General features: G+C 42.8%; 1 protein-coding gene across 1 annotated transcript in view; it reads right to left on the bottom strand.

Moving 5' to 3' along the window:
* LOC117544559 (glutamate receptor ionotropic, NMDA 2C-like) overlaps window positions 1–18,709 on the bottom strand; it is a 70,261-nt gene extending 51,552 nt beyond the window's left edge. Inside the window, 3 exon segments of the mRNA XM_034213718.1 lie at window positions 3,562–3,660; window positions 5,747–6,116; window positions 17,471–18,709. Of these exon segments, the coding sequence (XP_034069609.1) occupies window positions 3,562–3,660; window positions 5,747–6,100 (453 nt within the window). The 5' untranslated portion in view covers window positions 6,101–6,116; window positions 17,471–18,709.
* Window positions 18,710–22,044: the final 3,335 nt, after the last annotated feature.

Raw genomic sequence — 22,044 nt, 5'->3', positions numbered from 1 at the left:
AATACTGCCAGAAAATATACAAAACAAATTAGTTTTAATTTCAGAGGATGAGCATGAGGAGGAAATTACATGTTAAGCATCAGTTTGCACGTACTACTTTAAAGCATATGTGTGTCTCTTGGCGTAAAGAAGTGGAATCAAACAAATAAACAAACAACAAATATATTGGTAATTATACAGTGAAAAAAACACACTGAAAACTACCCAATATTTTGTTCACTTTAAAGCTTGAAAACAACAGCTATAGCCTACATCGTGATATGATTGTTTGCTACTTTCATGATGTACTCAGAGTGGGCCTAATAAAGCTGTAGCCGACGTTTCCCAGATGAATGGAACCTCCTCAGCAACATGTCTTTCCACTCAATCTTGCATTTTATTGTCAGGTCCCTTCGGTGCTCACTGAAAACGTTTTTCAATGTGGAAAAAGAGTTTTCACATAAAGCTGTCGAAGCTCCAAAGGTAAGTGAGACCTTAAATGCGGTGAGAACACTTGGCATTGCCTCAAGCGTCATGTGGAGATGACCAAGTAAGGTTTTCAATGTCCATTTCCCATCCTCTGGTGGTGTGAAGCTGTCCATGTGTTTTAGAATCAGCTTTTTGGCCACAATGAACTCAGCATCAACGAGCGTGGTTCCAGTCAGTTTAAACAACGGTTCCACTATTTTAGGCTCCAGGAAGAAGCTGCTTTCCGGGTTGAGTGAAGCAATAGCCTCCATTAATGCGCTGTTTCGCTCTCCAAAGTGGCGCGCAATTTCTCCCGTAACTGCATCAATGCAGCTGTTAAACAGCCGCCGTTGCTCTGTCATCTGGTGGTATTCTTGTGTTCCCACTCCCACTGTCTCTTCAACAACATATCCTCCAAAGTTGTGTTAAGAGTTTGCCTTCTCTTGGTGGGACCGGGATGGATAGTATCATCCTCTCTCTCCTGTGCGCACTCACTCCACATCTCCGTGAACACCTTTTCGGTGCGCAGGGCCTGAACACACTCTTTGGCAGTGTTGACAAGCTGGACTGCCGGAAAGGTCCATTTCCCCTGACTGGAGCATCCTGTTAGCTGGCTCAAGCAGGGACAATATCTTGCATATCATCTGGGTGCGGAATTTAAAGCTTTCAAATTCTGCTCAGCAAGCCTGCTGCCTCCATCCTTAAGTCAGCTGGAAATTATGCAGAGTTTTCAGCGTGTCGTAGTAGTTCCACTATATCCTGAAAAGATTAGGGCTAGGTGCCCTGTCCAGCGCTGTTCGAGTAAACGCTTCAGCGTGTTTCCCTGATAATGTGCAGCAATGGTGGGCTTTTGTGTGAACTTGTAGAGGACATTACAGATGTTAAATAAATCCTCAATGGCTCTCTCACCGGACATGGCGTGAACAACGACCAAGTGCAGCTGGTGGTTGAAGCAGTGCACATATGGGATTTATCTGCCCAGTTCATCTTGAAGGAGTCTTTGAACCCCATATAAGACTTGCCCCATCGTATACCTGGCTGAGAATATTATCTGTGCTCAGGCCAACTTTGCGTATTTCATCAATGAGTGTCTGTGTGAGGGTTTTTGCATCACCTGCAACTGCTGTGGCGATTGTCAAGAGCCTTTCTATTATGACATAGTTCTCATCAACAAAACACAGTACCATTGAAATGTTTTCACAGCCTGTTGGGTCTCGGGTTCCAGCCATTTTGACAGTGTAAAAGGAGTCGCCTATTTCCTCAACAATATGCTCCGTTACAAGTTTGCTTATCAGGTCAATTATGTCGTTTTCGATGGTATACTCAAACAATGACAAAAATAACCCACTGCCAGACTAGGACATACACTCTAAAGAGTCGTGGTCACCTCGGAAAGGAAGATTGCTGGTAGAGAGAAAAGTCACAATGTCAATAATGGAGCCCATGTAATATCTGTTACGAGCCAGCTGATCTTTGTTGACAAGAGTTGTGATTTCCTGACCAGTCTCGATGCGCATTTGTTTTTCTCTCCACAATTTCTCACACACTAAATGTTCCTTGGAAGAGCTGTGTTTGCTAAGACCTGTGTCCTTTTGTAAGGCATGCTTCCAGTCTTTGAAGCCTTTTACGGTGAACAATGCGTCATGATGATGAGCCTTAAACTTTCTGCATGGGAAACAGTACGCAGCATCGCCTTTCACAGAGTATTCAAGCCAGGGTCGGTTTTGGTACCATGAGATGGAAAAACGACGTTTTTTCCCGGAGAACAGCCGAGATGGAAAACTATCCAGGACTACCTGTTTTGGTGTATCCACGCCAAGGTCCTCTAGAACTATAAAACTAAAATCTCCAAGATCAAGAGCGTTTAGAATGGGAGCTGGGCCTGGACTGCTAAAGGATGAACTGCTGCTGCCCGGCTCCGAAGAGGCTGCGTCTGAATCGGATCCTGGTGGAGGAAAAGGTAGAAGAGATGGCGGGGGACACGTCAAGTTGCCAGCATCTGGTGCTGAGTTGCCAGTGCCACAATCCTTTTGTGAGCTCTTTTTGTTCGTGAACCACTTCCTGATATCCATTGTTGCAATACATATAAAAAAGGATAATAGCCATTGGCCAAACTAACCTAGCCAGAGTAAACTGACAGGCTGCTGTGACGCATCTCACTTAAAAAAAACACACACACGACTCAACCCCGCGAAAAACCAGTTTCGCGCACAGAGATTAATTCAGAATTTAATAGCAAAATTTAAAAAATGATATTATACGAATGTTTCAACATAGTTTAATAGAAAAATAAATGGTATGACAAATTAAAAAAAATATTTGTATATAATAAAAAAAATTAATCAGCCCTGATTTCTCATTGGGCCCGCCCATGACGCCGGGTCTGCCTGGAACACATCCTTCTCGGGGTGTAGATGACCCCGGGCCATAAGCGACAACAAATGTGATTCAGTTTCCTCAGCTGTTTAGTCTATCTATTGAAGAATGTTCATTATTACACTCTGAACTAGTTAAAACCTGGAACTACAGGAGGGGTCTTCAGAATTGATTGTGGCATCTCAACCGTGTGGTCAAACCGTGGCCCGTGACATGTCCTGTGAATTCTCCGGCCGAAGCTCCAAATAAACCCTCAGTGTTTGCCATCAAAGCTCCAGCTCTCCTCGTGTCTCTCTGAGTGTTTACTCCAATTGCTTCAGAAGTTTCCCCCACAATCGCTGATAATTCACTCATCTGTATTGCTCATATCCAAATATTTGCATTCAGTGAGTTGCTTGCTAAAATAGGTTTCACCTCTCTGACCTACTTAAGTTGTTGTAAGCTGAATGACGCCGGTTGGAAGAGTTCTGAGTAAGACAGGAGGCTCTGCTGCTGCTGACAGGATTTACGCTGCAGGTTGTTGTTCATCATTACTACGAACTGCTTTTCTTGCTTCCTAAATTGCTAATTATGCTGTTTGTGAAAAATGTTGTATTAACACCTCAAGGACACACATTGTATTTGTTGTGTGGCATCACTGTGACATAGCAGGAAGGAAAACTAGTCTAGCTCTGTTTCCAGCTCCAGGGTGGTGATGGGTCAATGCTGAAGTGATGGGCTCATTATTTTTGACAGTACCTTGAATGGTATGACAACTGCAGAGCCGCCACTGATGCCAACGATTGGCAGAGCTGTCTGAGTGGAGAGGAAGTCCAGGATCTGTGCCACTTCTGCCACCTGGAGATGAAACAGACAGATTTAGTATTTGCCTAAAGAATGATGTTGTTTTTCCTGCACTAGTGATACAGCACAAATTCAATCAGTTTGAACAGTTAGATTGAATTCAGAAACTTAAATGTTTGCCAAAGTGAAAAAACCAGTCAAACCAATGGTTTTCCAATGCGACCATTCATGCCAAAGGTGAGACACTGTTAAACTAATCTGCATTAAAGCTATACAATTTGAGTAAACTTAAAGGTGGGGTAGGTTATTTTGGAGAAACCAGCTCGAGTGCGCTAGAATTTGAAAATACACAACTGGAAAAATATGCCACTTCCTTACAGAGCCCCTCCCCCAACACACACGAATGCGCACATGACCAATGAGGGCACGAGATAAGTTTGTGCACAGATGGAAGGCTGACAGGCAGGTAGGTCATCCACTTATTTTAGCCGGGCCGGCTAAAATGATTGGTCGTGCTTTGTACAGCGCTACGGCTTCCACAGATGACATTTTTGTATGTATTTATTGTCAAAGCATTTAATATATTCATTGCTATTGGGATGTTAACCGTTAAGCCCTGAGCCTGTTTTTCAGGTCTCAGGCTCGAAAATGACATTCCTAGAACAAATGACCATATTTTCTCTTCTAAAAGGGTTAAATTAATAATCCTTTTTCTCAAAGCAAGGTTACACATGTGAGTTGGATGTAGAAGTGTCAGAATCAATATAGATGTTTTTATTTTTAAAGTAAATTCAGATTGAAGACAGTAAAAAAATGTAAATTATAGTGTCCGTCAAAAAATAAGAAGTTACTTATAGTGAAAACCACCCTTGAATGATGGGATGGTAGACTAAAAGATTTAGGAATCCAAAGTACAACATATAATAAGTACCCTGTATCAAGATTGATGCAAAACAAGCGAAATTTGATCTTTTTAGAGAGATTTAGCAAAAGAAAACCAGTTCTGGGGTCATTTGGGTGGATTTGACCTATCTCTGGCCCCCCTTGGTCGATTTTGATAATTGACATCTCTTTTTAACCGCTAGAGCCAATGGAATCGAGGGGAACTCCCACATACACACACACGTTACCAAATAATGAGTGAGAGTGACGTGTAGCCAAAACCGGAAGCTGCGATAACTCTGGTGGCTACCATTAGCAGCTAACTTTTATTCTCCGATTTTTACATAAAAATTGAATTATGGATTATAAATCATTTTTTCAAAGACACATTGGATTAACCTATGGATTAACCCTCAGCAGTGTTTTGATCGTTTTAATGCCATTGAACACGACTTTTGATCAGAATAACAGCTAAGGTGAGACGATGTCCCGTTTTTGTTTGCTTCCCTTGTCGCGAGTTCTGATCGCTCAGTGATGATACTATACGAATATAATCTGTGGAGTCTCAGCTTTAATCGGATATATTATATGTGCAGTTACGATAAGTAATAAGGGTATCTTTATCTTGAGTTCTGTGCCAAAGTGCGTTAGCATTTTTCACTCAGGGGTAATTTAGATGCTTCTTATGAGACTTGTGTTTTGTTTTGGTAAAAATGGTTCGTATCGTCAGTTAGCTGAGATTCTTCCCGTTAATCTGGTATAACACATTAATAGGTTTTTAAATATTCAGATGCCCTGAGACACAGTATCGTTAAAAAACACCCCGCAGCCCCCGACTGAGGGGGCTCTCGGGCTTAACAGGTTAAGAGCATTCCATGGAATATAACAAAAAGTGTTTCTGAAATAAATTACATACCCCACCTTTACTGTAAGTAATTTAAAAGACAATCTATTTTTTGTTTTTAACTGACAATACTTAGTAGGGGGACTGTTTAGGGTTCTAATAACTGTTAAGATTTAATATCACTTCCTCCCTTTACAATCAGAAACCATACCAGCAACATCATTTACTTTGAGCAAAGACGTACATTCTTTGCATCTTAATTAGTACTTATTTTTTAACTAGACAGCATACCTTTTTAAATAAAAATGTTGCCTTGTGCAGCTTTAAGTAACTTGGCTGTGGGTGACAAACAACGTGACACTGTATGGAATGTTTTATCAGAAAAAAAACACAATTGCATAAATGCATTTTTACCTGAGTGTCGTCACCAACACCCACATCATCCTCAAACACGACTCCGTGCAGCTTCTCCGTTGCCATGGTATCGCAGAGGCGAGTCAGCAGGTCACGGGGGTTGGTGTCGTTGACCAGCACGGTCACTGGACTGACCACCACGGGCATGTCCACAAAGTTCTCCCCGCTGAGACGACCTCTGACCTCATTCTGGTAGCTGGAGCCGCTGAACACCACCGCCACGTTGATTGACTGCTGGAGGAGGAGGGGCCGGGCCTGCAGGGGGGATGGGGAGGAGATGAGGAGGAGGTAGAGGAGGAGGAGGAAGAGAGGAGGCCAAGGAGAGGGAGGAGGCTGACCCCTGGGAATGGCCATGTTGGCAGCTTACTACCTGGAAAGGAGGGGTAGAATATGGGCGAGAGAGGATGAGAGAACGGAAGGAGAGAGCAAAAGTCAGACACACAAGCTGCTTTACTTCATGATCTTTTTGACATGATTCACGATTATCCGTATGTACATATCTGTCCCTTATTTGTACCTCCTGGCCTCCTCTCTGACCCTTTTTGTATGACACTATTAGCCCTACAAACTGTGTGTGTGTGTGTGTGTGTGTGTGTGTGTGTGTGTGTGTGTGTGTGTGTGTGTGTGTGTGTGTGTGTGTGTGTGTGTGTGTGTGTGTGTGTGTGTGTGTGTGTGTGTTGCAAGTATGCATGCATGTAATCCCCCCTAATCCAGCCCCCAGTGTCATGACTGTAATCATCTCTCCATCTCTACACATTTTGGATTCAGTGCACACACACACACACACACACACACACACACACACACACACACACACACACACACACACACACACACACACACACACACACACACACACACACACACACACACACACACACACACACACACACACCACACACACACACACACACACACACACACACACAGGATGCCAAAACTGCCTCACAGGTCCTCCACCCTCATCACTGGGATTACATTATATTACATTACTTCGGCCTCGCATCAAGTGGGCTGATGTCATCGTTCTGTCCGAAAATACTTTTTAAAAAACCTTAAATTCCTCCTCCTTCTAAACAGAAACCTGTAACAGTCATTTTGGTTTCCATTATGATGTATATTATAGTTTTGCCTTATCATTATTTATGACCTATTGTGTTCATCTCTTTATTGGTGCAGCTGTTAAAGGCAGAGCTAATTTAAATGATGTTACATACTGCTCTGTAGCTGTGAACGTGTCCCAGGGATCAGTGAATCTTAATCTATAATATTACACCATATTTTATCTGTTGATTTATCTGTTAATCTGAAGCTCCAAAGTATTAAAAAGGTTCTATAATGCTAATTTTTACATGCACAAAACCCTATATTACACACTACAGGTAAGGGAAAACCCAAAAAAGGATAATGGGGTACTTTTAGCTTAAGTTATCAAATAAATAGGGGAGTAGCCAACATCCGTGTAAAGTGATGATATGTTTACTGAGATTCGTGAAATCAACAACATTCATAGCTGAAGGATGTCCCAAAAATGTTTTAAATGTCTATGTTGCTGTCTCCTAAAAAATCTGATATTTGGAGTGCGTTCAACACACATCTAACAGAACAAGTATCTTCAACATTTGCATCCAGAGCAAGCCACTTCAATCAAATGTGAGCAGTTTGAAGATCTCTCCTTATAATGAAATATCGTTGAAGGTGTTATAAATGCAGGTGGTCTTTCTTTATAGCAAATAAAGGTCTCCACATATTTTGTGGGGGGTTTTATATTGAGGGTCAGTCTCATATGTGGCCATCAGAGACCACCCTGATAATTAACAACACCTCCCTGCTTTGATTCAAGGCTCCTTTCAAAACAACAGGTTAAACGTGTCCCACCTCTCCTCACTGTTCATGCGCCCGGCATATCAATCATTCATCTTTAAGAAGGCATTCTGCTCCTGGGCTTTAGGTACCTTAAGAAATACACATCTAATTTAAAACCTTCAAAGGCAATTTAATCCTTTTATTAGACGCTTCTGGAATCAAAGTTTAGTCAATAAAGGGTTATACGTGCAACAATGGACATGGAGCTGCCTTTATTAAGGATTACTTCATAAATCTGTGTCGCGTGGATTGAAAAAATTTTATTTTTTTATTTAACCAGATAAAAGCATTGAGATAAAATCTCATTTGCAATGATGACCTGGCCAAGAAGGCAGCAACGTTACACATAACACAAACATATACAATACAGAGAACATAACTAAGAAAACAAAAGACGAAAAAGCAGTCACTACATTGTGCACATTAGGACAGTAAGAAAGGTAAACTACTTATTACTGCAAGAGCAGCTAGTGGTAAGGACCTCAGACAACTTCAACTTAAAACATGCTATTGAAACAAGTGCCGTCAGTTTGAGGCGTGATTGAAGGTCATTCCAAAACCAAGGACCATAATAAAAAAAGACTCCATTTCCCAGCCTCAGTCCGCACAGCAGGAACCTGGAACCGTATCCAGGCACTGGATCTGAGGTTGTAAGAGTCACATACTGGAGCAAATCTGGCACATATGTACAGTGGAAGCTTACCTAAAATGGCTTTATACATTAATAAAAACCAATGCTGCATCCTACGCATAGTAAGTGAGGACCAAGCATCACTAAGCCACCAGGGTGGGTGGAGGGGGTCAGGAGGACGGGACTGAGCTGACCACCCAGGGGCACAGCAGAGGACCAGCAAGGGATCTCGGGCGGACGGCCCGGGGGCAAGACAGAGTCCAAGGTGGGGGTTATGGAGGGGCGAAGGCCACCGCGGGCGAACTCAGGGGGCCGAGCATGAGGGCGAGGACCGCGGCCGGAAAAGTCAGGGGGCGGAGCATGAGGGCGAGGACCGCGACCGGGAAAGTCAGGAGGCCGGTCTTGAGGGCGAAGGCCGCGGCACTCAGGGGGCCGGGCTCGAGGGCGAAGGCCGTGGCCTTCAGGGGGCCGGGCTCGAGGGCGAAGGCTGCGGCTCTCAGGGGGCCGGGCTCGAGGGCGAAGACTGCGGCTCTCAGGGGGCCGGGCTCGCGGGCGAAGACCGTGGCTCTCAGGGGGCCGGGATCGAGGGCGAAGACCGCGACTCTCAGGGGGCCGGACTCGAGGGCGAAGACCAGACAGCTCCAGAGGCCGAGCAGAGCCCGGTGTCGGCCGAACAGGAACCGGTGGGATAGGCCTCGGCAGGATCCCCCACGGAAGAGGACCAGGTGTTGGTAGGACCCCCGGCGAGACAGATGATGGCGGGGCCTCCAACGGAACAGAACAAGGGGTTAGCAGTACCCCCGGCAGGACAGGTGATGGCGGGGCCTCCAACTGGACTGGACATAGAGCTGGCAGGATCCCCAGCGGAACCTCCAAAGGCACGGGACATAGAGTTGGCAGGACCCCCGGTAGAAGAGTAGTCGGCGGGACCTCCAACGGAACAGGACAAGGGATTGGCAGGACCCCCGGCAGAAGAGTAGACGGCGGGACCTCCAACGGAACAGGACAAGGGATTGGCAGGACCCCCGGCAGAAGAGTAGACGGCGGGACCCCCAACGGGACAGGACATAGGGTTGGCAGGACCCCCGGCAGGAGAGTAGTCGGCGGGACCTCCAACGGCACAGGACATAGGGTTGGCAGGACCCCCGGCAGAAGAGTAGTCGGCGGGACCCCCAACGGCACAGGACATGGGATTGGCAGGACCCCCGGCAGGAGAGTAGTCGGCGGGACCCCCAACGGGACAGGACATAGGACTGGCAGGACCCCCGGCAGGAGAGTAGTCGGCGGGACCCCCAACGGGACAGGACATAGGATTGGCAGGACCCCCGGCAGAAGAGTAGTCGGCGGGACCTCCAACGGGACTGGACATGGGGTTGGCAGGACCCCCGGCAGGAGAGTAGTCGGCGGGACCCCCAACGGGACAGGACATGGAGTTGGCAGGACCCCCGGCAGGAGAGTAGTCGGCGGGACCCCCAACGGGACAGGACATAGGGTAGGGACTAGGGAAGGGACTAGAGGGGGGACTAGGGAAGGGACTAGAGGGGGGACTAGGGAGGGAACTAGAGGAGGGACTCGAGAAGAGACTAGAGAAGAGACTAGAGAAGGGACCAGAGATGGGACTAGAGATGGGACTATGGCAGCTGGGGCCAGAGCTGGGTCTGGAACCATGGCCGCTGGGGCCGGAACTGGGGCCGGGACCATGGCTGCTGGGGCCAGAACTGGGTCTGGGACCATGGCTCTTGGGGCTCGGGCTGCTAGGCTGGTCTTGCGACACCTTCTTTTAGGAGCCGTTTGGAGGCTTCGTGGACCTCCAAAAGCCAGACGAGTTCCAGAGAACGGCTCCTGGACAGGAGCAGGACATGGAGAAGAAGCAGGGGTTGACTCCGGACGGAACACACCGAGACGTTTGTAGTCAGCAGGCTGGAAATCACACACCCAGAGGAAGTTCAAAATCCAGTCAGGTAAGAATTTCACCAAGCCTGGTTTCTCCATAGCCAACCGGTGCGCCTCTACCAGAGTGGCCTCCTTCTGCAGAACACTGGACACTCCCTTCCACCAATCATAGCAGCAAGCCAAATAAAATGAAAATGTTTGTAATTCAACCTCAAATGGATCATCTGCTGGGTCCATTTCTTGGTCGGTTCATACTGTTACGGTGTGTGTAGGAAGCAGGACCCAAATGCAGATTAAAATGACTCCTTTATTTCAAGGCTAAACTATTAACAAAGACTGACCAGAACACTCACCACAGACCAAGTCATTACACAAGACGAACCGACAAAGACAGACAGAAAAAACAGAACTTAAATACACATAAGACTAATCATACAAACAAGACACAGGTGAGGAGGGAGGAGAAAACACAGGGACACCAGGTGAACACAATCGGGTAAATTAGACACACCAGGGAAACTAGCGACAGGGAACCGACAGACAGATCTAAACAAGACAAAACACAATGCAGACAGAAAACCAAAGACAGATCTAGACAAGACACAACGCAGACAGAAAACCAAAGACAGATCTTGACAAGACAAAACACAACACAGACAGATCGTGACATACAGTTTGCAATGATGAGTCCTATAGGGTGCATTTGATATATGACCCAGTCTACCCAGTCTACCAGACTGGATAGACTGGGTCAAGTTTGGCCAAAACAGTGGGACAGGCAAATCTATAAATGGTATCACCGTAGTCCAGCTGGGACAGGAATAATTCAGAGACCAACCTTTTACGGGATGAAGTTGAAAAACACCATTTAAGTCTGAAAAGGAAGCCAAGAGTGAATTTCAATTTCTTTGATAGAACTTCAATGTGATGTTTAAAGTTCAGATTACTGTCCAACCAAAAGCCAAGATATTTGTAGGTATCAACAAACTCAACAGAGATGCCATCAAGGGTGTCAATGGAGAGGCAAGAGGACGCTGACTTGGGAGCAAATAGCATTGCTTTGGTTTTCTTACTGTTCAATAGCAGTTTGGAATCAAGAAGTGCATGCTGCAGCGTGATAAAATCGGATTTTAAATTGGAAATGGCCATATCCAGAGAAGGAGCACATGAGTATACAATAGTGTCATCAGCATACATATGATAGGTAGAAAATTGCATCTGATTACATATAATAAAAAGAGCAAAGGCCCCAAAATAGAGCCCTGTGGAACTCCCTTCTTCAAGGTGACAGGGTCAGAGACAGTACTACCCAACCTGACGCATTGAGTATGGTCGGTTACGGATGGTGTTTGGTTTCATAAAAAAAATAAAAATATTTGTAAAATGATGTTGCAAATGTTCCTCTAGTAAAACTGAATTATGTAATAAAGATATTTTGAGCATTGTCATCTGCATAAATTGAAATCTTTACCATTTGGCCATTTATATGTAGAATCAAGTCAATATATACATGGGTTTGTTTGAGGTCAAATATAAAACATATCATTTGGAAATATGATTTATGCATCATCAGCCCCCCCGGAAGTTGATGCTGATTTTATCTACGGCCAGGCTGTTTTCTTTCTCGTGTAAATCCTGGGATCACTTTATTTGTATCCAATAAATCATTATGTCTCCATGTGAGCACAGAGCAGCCACTAACCCACCACCCACTTGTGCAAGGTGTAGATTATAAACAAACAACTCCCCACGCAGCACAATTCAAAAAGGAACAGATCCTAAGTGGCAGACATGAGACAGAAAATTATACTTTGAATATTTCTTAGAATAGAAGACGAACAATTAGTATTGTAGATACTCTGTGTACAGCTAAAGCAGAAAAACAAGGTCACACGTATAATCCTCAACCCACTCTTTTATTTACCAACCGCTGTGCTGAATAAAGCTAATTTTACAACCTGTGCAGAACTGAGAGGCTAATATTTAACACAGAGACAACCTGATGTCCTTAGGTTAGTTGTTCAACATTGTTAAAGTGTGTGGATCAGAGGTAGAGGTAGATTTTTTTTTTTTAAAAAGCCACACACTATACACTGAATGTGTGCTGTCTGGAGTTAGGCTGGGAATCTTGGATATATTACCATATCAACATTTTACATCTGATTGTCTTTAATACAATGGTTCATGCATATTAAATATGTTACTGCTTTACTAAGGATATTTTTTAATCAAGTCATGGTGTAAATTATTGCTTATTTTTAAACAATCTGAGGAAACTGAGAACAGTTTTTGTTTGTTATTAATAATTCACAATCCCTGCTTTTGAAAAAAGTTATACACAAATGAGTTTCGAGTGTGAGATTGAAAGTAGAATGAGATTCCCACAAACGATCTTAAAGCAAAAGTTATTGTTTTTTAAAGTAGGTAAATCAATTAAAACTTAACATTTAAACAAGTGGGAAAGGGTAATTCTAGGGAGGATGATTGCAAACAACAGTCTGAGAACAGACTCACTTGATGGGGCATATGACTGGAGAGAGGGTCAAGAGTTCATTAAACAGTGTAATCGCTGGGATGAGGCAGCATAATGGGGCTTCAGATTAGCTGTGTGTGTGTGTGTGTGTGTGTGTGTGTGTGTGTGTGTGTGTGTGTGTGTGTGTGTGTGTTTTAGCTCCAGATTAGCAGCAACATGTGTGTACTGTGCAGCATTTAAAGCGCAGTAAGGAATGATGTGACACAATATGTTGCAAGTGAATTTAAATCACACACTAACACGCAACAATCTTATCTTTTTAACTTAATTTAAAATTAAATAAATGGAAATAAACAACTGACTGGCAGCAAACGAGTGAAATTCAGAAAAAAACCTTCAAACTCCTTGTCATCAGAAATTGTGTAATCCTTAAATCCTGTTGTGGTTGTGCGTTTAACTTTCAAAAATATATTTGTGTGTGCACATTGAGTGACACAGGTTTTGTTATTATTATAGAGATTTCCAGATGGAGTGCAGCCCTGCCATGCAGGATACACTCTCTCACTGGGACCCACGTCATACGTCGTACATGCGTCAGCATCAAAATCACTACACACATACAAATTCCTCGTAGAATGTACTGGTATATGAAAATAGCCATGCAGCTGCGGTTGTACATTTGGTAAGACAGGATGGGAAAATAGAACAACGAGATTACTGTGTGACACTGCCGTGAAATTAGTGAAAGAAAGTTGAACAAGAAAAATTGAAAATGTGTCATACAATAAGAGGAGCGCTGTTCATTGTCCAGCTGCAGCATCAATTCTCCAACAAATTAAATACTAAAAACATACATCATACAATTGTTCTCTTTTTTTATCAGTACAATTAATCTTCTAAGTCTCTTTGCCTCTAAACATTTATTTAAAAATATTTCCTGTAAAAACACTGTATCTTTCTTTCATTGTGCTGTTCACTTGCAGCTCAGGAAAAAAGTAGCAGGGCTGGACATTTTGTAGCAAACCGGCAGGCACTTAAATCCTACTTGGCAGATGATTGGATTAACCATTTAACATTATATAAAGACACTTGAGAAGACCGAAAACAATACAAATGTCCATTGCCTTCAGCTGTTCTTTGCTCTTCTTTTAACAAAGCAATCATTTCAATTTTTGTATTAACTTTCAGCCTGAAAGGTAAGGATTATGTAAGAAATTGAATAGAATGCAAACACAACCTATTGTCTGTTAGCCAATTAAGATGTTGCAAGTTCTGGGGTCTAAATGAGAGAATAATAATAACATATTTCCTTTTAACTTCATCACAATGATGGGAAGATGATCTTTATAAACAAAACGAATAAACCGCAGCAAAACCTGTATGTTTAGATGATGCATTACTTCTACTAAAATACAACATACCTCCTTGGTAATACAGTGTATATATACATTAGGTAGCATTTAACTTAGCTGGGACATGATGGAGTCACGGGGTGAAGAGGAAATGAGCCGAGAGGATCTAATTGATAGAATAAGCATCCTCACCAGAGAATTATTAACATATCTTCATTGAACCTTGATTTTTTTTAACAGCTCCTTGGAAGCTGATTTGATTGCATTAATTAGGGAGCTTGAATTATTGGGCTGGTAATAATGTAGTAGATGGCCTGCCTCTCATCAACTTACTGCAGGCAGTATGACAGCCACATGAAACGTCAGGATTCTTTAGAGCCTCATTTATGCAGACCTGAGATCAGTCCAAGAATTCCCGGTGTGAAAACTAATTCTGCGGCAGTCATTTAAGTTTCTAGTTTGATTTTGAGAGTTCACTTTGCTCTGCTCTAATGACTGGAAGCTATTTATTCAGTGGTGTTAGAAGAACTCTTACTGAAGTAGAAAGGTATAAGCATCGAATAGTACCAAAGTTAAAGTAGTTATTATTCGGAATTTTTGAATTATTGATTAATGTCAACAAAATAGGAGTGTTGCAGATGCTAAAGCTATACAAATACATTGTACTTATTTTGTTGTATAGATGTTGTAGTATAAAACCAAAACTGCAAAACAGATCATTTATAAATTGTGAAATAAATTGTAGGGGAGGACTAAAGAACACAATCTGACTCCAGCAATACTGATTTAGGCATATCGAATATGGTCTTTAATACAGCTTCCAACTTAGAATGGCAGCACTGAGTACAGTGTTGCTGGTCAACGCTCAATGAAAGATAAAATGTTACACCATCTTGGTTTTTGCACATATAGTATCACCTGCATTTTATCTTGACAGCTTGTTTTGTATACTCTTAACCAATGATTCCATGTTAGCAATGGATCAAATGGACTACATGTATGTGAAGAAAGTAATTTTTAGTGACAATCTCAATTAATACCAACTCTACAGTTTCCCTCAGATCTATGGAGCCTTTGGAAAAGTATTGTTTGCTTCACCCACAGTCCTCTAATCAGCATCATCAAACACAATATATGTCATGCACATTATACGTACTATGTTAGTGTTAGCATTTAGCAGCTAAAGAGCAGGACAAAGGTATAGTGAATTTAATGGAGCATTCCCCTCAAGAGTTGGTTGAGACCAAAAATAAAGCTAAAAGGAGAGTTCATTGTGGACTTACATTCATCAGGCCTTTAGAAATAAAAATAAAATCCATCACTATCTGCTAGATATTAAGATAAGGTTATTGTTTTTGCAAACAATGTTGCCTTTGAGGATGATAATTTAGTGTTACTACCTGATTCTGCTGCTGCCCCCAAGTGGCCAAAAAAAAAGTGCCTTTAACACAAAATGAAGTGAAAATGAAGTGGCAACTCAGTCTTAATATTTAGCTACACCTTCCCATTTCTGAGTTTATTCCACTACATATTCAACATTCTGCAATAAGCAAACTTTATGAGTAATGGATATGAGTAATGGCTGTGTGAAATGGGCGGGTTCCCTCAGAGGCTACATTGTTTTGTGCTCTTGTGGACATGTGGTTACAAAAAAAACACCTAATGAACCAGTTTAGAACTTCAATACGAGTTAGTACACAGGGAAAAAAGACTTCAATCACACGATGGATTAATGAGACTCCACTCAATGAAGCACTTCCATCGCTCTTCCCTAAAGTCATCATTAAAACAGTTACATTAACAGTTATGTGCCAGTAAACACACCGTAGAGACACTCTGTCAACGTCAACCAGCTCAACTGCTCCACCCTTCTTTTCCTCCTTTTATCTCTCCATCCCTGTCTCGCCTCCATATGGATGGATTGTGAAAGACAAGGTGATTTGTGAGTGCAGCTCTAACAAGTATATTCTCATGTACACACACAGCTGATAAATCTTCCACACACAAATTAAACTCACAATATGACTTAACCCAGAGTTTATAACGAATCCTATCACATAACATCTGCCACATACATTCATCATAATAAGGGGTTTAACTGCTAACTTTGCCACCCCATCTCTCTGTGGGTTCCCGCTCTCACACATAAAGACCTGACAGCTTTACAGGAAATCGTTGCAGACCGGACGTATCAGCCGAGATGAGTGACGTTGACAGGACGGGAGCATTTCTAGATCGGCTTGGCCCCTCGTCAAATCAAACGTAAAGCAATGAAAATCCCAGCATGCTGAGAGATTTACCAAAATATACATGAAGCGAAGATAGTATGGCTTCATTCACATAGTGACATACATATTCCTGGTTGAATGTCGGCAGTTCCCACCCCTTTTTGGTTTGTCACTCTTAATACAAATCCTTGTTTCTTCACCATATTAGTGTGTGCATGTGTTGGGAACAGCCCAATTGTCAGGTTGTTTAATTTAAATTGAGAAAAATACATTTAGTTTTATGTGAAAGAAATATGATTTTCTGCGATTTTTCCATCCCCCCCATCTTGTGATCCCCTATATCCCCTATATCAAGGACCATATGGGTCTACTGGTCTCAACATTATACATTCACAAATATTTCAGAAGTCTGAAGCGTTTAAAGCTGCCAATATTTTACAAGAATTAGACAAAGGTCAGATATCAATATCATTTTGTCCCATATAAATAGGATTTTTCTACCCCTTCTAATCATATTGAAACTGTTTAGATCCATCTGATACCATGGTCAATTATGATCAAAAGTTTTTCAAAAGCCTAAAGGAAAGATAATCTAATTAGACACAATAATTCATTTAAATTTAAAATAATGATATCTTTCACTTTTATTTTCCTGTCAATCAGCTTGTGACCCCTCAGGTGTATCTTGTGAGCCTTTCAGGGGGCCACATACACCCTGCTGGGACCCGCTGATCTATGTTAATGTGAACTATGGAGCTCAAAGAAACTGTGTTACATTATGCTGCAACATGGTATATGCAAACTGGAAAAGAAAGCCACTAATGAAGAAAAATGAGAGCCGCTACATGCAGCTTATGGGACCAATCAATGAGCATTACCAGATAACTGATACGACAGTGAAACACTGCTAGTGCAACATCTATAATCCATAAGTGATTGTGAAGGTATGAAAGGATTTTGCGCACACACACACACAAAAACACACACACTCTAAAAAAGCAGCTGAATGAAATATCCTAATATGTCCTCTTGTTATAGTAACAACTGGCTGTTCTGTTTCTGTCAGCAGCAGATGGGAGCTTTCTCTCTCTCTTCACTTATGAAAACTGAAAGTATGACTGCACTCATACTGTGGGTCTATCCTTACATTCCCCCTGAGCTGCTTGTGCTAGTTTTTGTCTATTCTATCTTCATATCTTATATATAAACAACCATTTCCTGACGGTCGATCAGATAAAGTCACAGAATAAGTGTGTGATGCAGTGTATGTGTGTAACTTACCTGTGCTTTCTGCTGTCATCCAACTGCTCCATCGTTCCCCGGCTGGTTTCCTCCAAATGTTTTTCTTTTTCTGTTTCACCTGTTTTTCACCTGCCTCTCTCAGCACCTGTATGAGTATGCATTTAGACCAGATCTCTGTGTGAGAGCGAGTGTGTGTGAGCTATCAGTGACTGTGTGTGTTTGGCAGCTTTGGATGTCTGCACACTCCCCCTGGAGAACTTCACAACGTGACAGCAAGTGTTTTTCCCCCCCCCAAAAAACTGTCTTTTCTAACTCCTCTCTTTCTTCGCTCCTGCTTGCACTTCTTCCTCTGTTCCAGATTTACAACTGGTCATGAAGGTGAAGACAGGACATCAAAAATGGGGAAGGAAAAGTGAGGGAAGAGAAGGGTGTTGAAAGGTGCGGGAACAGCCAGTGTGTGTGTGTGCATATGTGCATAAACCCACAGTGTTTAGCTCTCTGTCTCTATCCCTCAGGCTCCCTGCTGCTCGGATGAGGAGAGGAGCTAAAGGGGGGTGGGGGGTGGGGGGTTGGAAGAATGATAAAATGCCTCTTGAGCGGAGGAGCACAAACACCGGTAACACTTCAGCAGCGGTGGCAGTGACGCTTCCCCGCCGTCTCCTCCTTTCTCCCCCTATCCACCTCCTCTGTCTCCCTTTCCCTCTCCCTGCTCGGGGGTACAAGACACGACAGATCCATGGGAAGTTAGAAAAATCTCACATAGCGATAAAAAAAAGGGTCCTGTGCACGCCTCTGCATGTTCGGAGCAAAAGTTCCCCCCCCCCCCCTCTGGTCTGGGTATCAGCCCCTCAGGTGATGTTACTCCACGGCAAGGGATGCCCCCGGTGACGATGAGCGTCCTCAGGTCCTCTGTGATGAAAAAGGATGAGGGGAGGAGAAGATTTGGGTTTTCTGGCCCCTCCTCGCCCTATTTCCCATATGGATGGGGGTTGATCCAGATGTTGGTGGATGGTGGGAGCGTCAGGAACGCAAAGAGAACGCCGGGACAGATGGCAGGTCTGTGGGGTTGGGCCGCCTGTGCACTAGCAGGTCCTCATCCTGTTGCACTGATATGGTTTTTTTTTCTTTTCCCACTACAGTTTCTCTCTCTCTCTCTCTCTCTCTCACCGCTGCGCTGACGCTCATCTGCCAGTGCTGTCACACCAGTAATCCTGCTTTCCACTTCCTTTTTAACTCCATCTTTTCTTTATCTCTTTCTATCTCCTCTCACTCCTTCACAGGAGGGGCTGCATGTGAGTCCTGATAATAATGGTGTGAGGATTTAGTCTGCCTCCCATCCTCTCATCCCTCTCTCGCTCACTTCAGCGCAACCCCTCCTCCTCTCCCAGCCCACTTTTGCTCCCGTTTTCTCAGTATTATTCACCTTCATCCTGTCATGTATCCTGCCTTCTTCTCCTTAAATCACCTCACTGTAATGCTCTGCTGCTTCCTTCCCTAGTTCTGCCTTTTTTTGTTTCCTTTACCCTCAACAGGTCCAAAATGCATCCCATTAACAGCATTGTTTTTCCAGGCTGGACCCCTCGGGCTCTGTCCATTGTTAATTAGTGTGAATACATTTCCGCATTGTCAATAAGCCAACACACATCTCATTTACCCTGGGCTGTCGACAAGAGGCACACAAGCCAAAATCCCAACAAAGAGACAGAGCAAATACTGCAGTGATCTTTGTTAAACAGTCCATTATAGGGGAGTTTCAACAATTGTCTACATCAACTTCAGTGTTCAAACTGAATAATAAGCTGATTTTTCTGCCTTGTGTGATTTGCATAAAGTTTTTTGGGACCATCTGTATAGTCTGTGTTTGTCTGTGTTATATATACCAACTGTGCAGACATTTGCTATGCCTAGCTAGCAACATACGCAGTGTGTGTGTGTGTGTGTGTGTGTGTGTGTGTGTGTGTGTGTGTGTGTGTGTGTGTGTGTGTGTGTGTGTGTGTGTGTGTGTGTGTGTGTGTGTGTGTGTGTGTGGTGTGTGTGTGTGTGTGCGTGTGTGTGTGTGTGTGTGTGTGTGTGTGTGTGTGTGTGTGTGTGTGTGTGTGTGTGTGTGTGTGTGTGTGTGTGTGTGTGTGTGTGTGTGTGTGTGTGTGTGTGTGTGTGTGTGTGTGTGTGTGTGTTTGATTGGCAGCTCAGCCTCTGACTGATCTCAGAACTCACCAAGTTGAAAACAAGTTCAAACATTTGCTCCAGTTAGTGTCACCTAGCGAAGAGCTCATTTGCGTCTTGTATTGCATTTCTTTTAACAATCATCCCAGCTAGAAATCTTGGGTTCTAAAAACATTCTGAGAATGTTACCATTCACTGTTCCAGGAATATTTTCAGCGGGAAGTTTTATTTGGTTCCCAGAATGTTCTTCTGAAAGGTAGGATAATATAAAAACATTCTTAAAATGTTTGGTGATAACTTTCTTAAGATGTTTTTGATAACCTTCTTAAGACGTTTTTGATAACATTGTTCGAACATTATGCCCTACTATTCTTAAAATGTTTTCAGCCGGACGTTTTATTTTAGTTCCCAAAATGTTCTTCTGAAAGGTAGGATAACGTTCCCTAAAAACATTCTTAAAATGTTTGGTGATAACCTTCTTCATTTTTTTTTGATAATTAAGATGTTTTTGATAACATTGTTAGAAAAAAATGAATTATGCTATCGCGTTGAAGAATGTTTGTAGAAGTTTCCTAACTTTGTGAAACTGTAATAATAAACCTGTAATGAAACTCTTTATTATTCGTATAACTGGAAAAAACATAATCAATAACAATTTTGATTATTTGTATTCATTATTGATGTTTAGGCTATGTTTACAGCAACTACCTCACTGTTTCCTATATCACAAATATGTTTTTTTGTCTGGAGTGCATCATTTTTAATATATACATTTTGAATTATCAGTTTGAGGGTTGATTTAAAGAAAATACAGCAAATAAATAAAACGTAAACAAATGCATTCACCAAGGGAAAGCTCAAAAGCACAATGAAAAACATGCTGCAAGTTCACAAACTCTGCAAGTGATAAACAAATACCAATTTGTTTCTGGATGATGTGCACAAAACACAAAATATGAGTTATAGGCAGTTTTAGCTCATCCTGAGATGTGTTAAAAAAACTCATAAATCCCCTAAATTGACTTTTGAGTTGAGATTATTTTGCAAATTAACTTTCATATTCTCAGTATATTGGTATTAATGGAGATATTTGAGATGTGTTTTGTAGGTACGCCTTCTGTTCAAAACAGTATAGATTGATAAATTAGAGTCAACACATCACATTTACCCTGAATTATGTTAAGCTAAACACATGCAGTTAAAGCCGAAGAGACAAAGCAAAATTACAATGAACCTGGAAGTGCTACTCCCATACAAATGTGTCTCTCCTTATTTTGTGCTGTCCATCTCAACTAAGATCAAAGTGAACATAGTAAGCCGATTTTCCCAAGGGGAAACATAAAAGTAAATCACTCCATCATAGTTCTCACTCTGAGAGAAATCGCATGGTTTTTAAGTAATGTTGACTGGAATCGTGTTGACATGCATAAATGTGTGTCTGTTGCCCCTTTCACACCAGCGCTTTTTCAGCTCCGGCTCGGAGCTGGAGCCTGAAAAGCGCCGGTTTTTCCTGTTCACACCACAGCGGCGCCGGCTCTTAGCTCCGGAATCCGGTTCACTTCCAGCTCCAAAAAATTGTCTGTCTAGAGGCAAGAGCTTCGGAGCTAAGAGGTGGCGTCGCTTACGTCTCTCTTACGTCGAGGCGTGCAGGAAACTCAACCCACCTCCCCTGAACATGGGTCGACTGTCATGCCTGCCTACAAGCAGTAGTGCTTAATAAACACACTTTATAACGTCAGGCAACACTAACCAGGCTTCGCGTGATTCTGTTTATTTGTACCTTACTTTGACCATCCGTTCACTGTTATTGATCATTGTGGAGAGAGGCAGACGTGTTGTTTTGTATTATAGCAGCTATCGGATGGAATCAATACATGGGCTGCACAGGTTGTCGTGTCCGACTATCACAAGTAGAATCATAATAAAAATACGCCTGTAAAATGTGCCTGTCGAAAACGGTTTATGCCACAATAGGATAGCAATAGCAAGTAGTCAGTTTAGCTTCGGTTGCTATGCTAACATCACCCATTTTATACCAGAGAAACTTTCAGAACGGCGTTGTGATACCAAACAGCGTCAATTCAGACTGACACACATTCACTTAGGCTAAGGGGAACTGGGGATATGTATCAGCTGCTTGTGTGAGTCGGACAGTGAATACTTTAGAGCGCAGTGTGAGCTAACCGGGAGCTAACGGAGGAGAATAAACTCCCGTGGAAGAGCAGCCAACACTGCAGCGGTCGGTAAATGCTGCAGAAACACATTAATAAACAATGAACCACGGCACTCTGGAGCAAAGTATAAGGTTGGAGAAGTCGTTATTCAATTTATTCTGGCTTCGTGTGATTAAAAGCAACACGATCATCGACCCGACGCAGTTCCCCGTTGTTGTGAGCGCCGTAATGCCGTTGGGGAGCAAATCAGCGATGTAAACGGTGACGTCATGACGC

This window comes from Gymnodraco acuticeps, unplaced genomic scaffold (assembly GCF_902827175.1).
Source record: "Gymnodraco acuticeps unplaced genomic scaffold, fGymAcu1.1, whole genome shotgun sequence".
In the NCBI taxonomy this organism is placed as follows: Eukaryota; Metazoa; Chordata; class Actinopteri; order Perciformes; family Bathydraconidae; genus Gymnodraco; species Gymnodraco acuticeps.
This window is presented reverse-complemented; position numbering and strand designations above follow the sequence as displayed.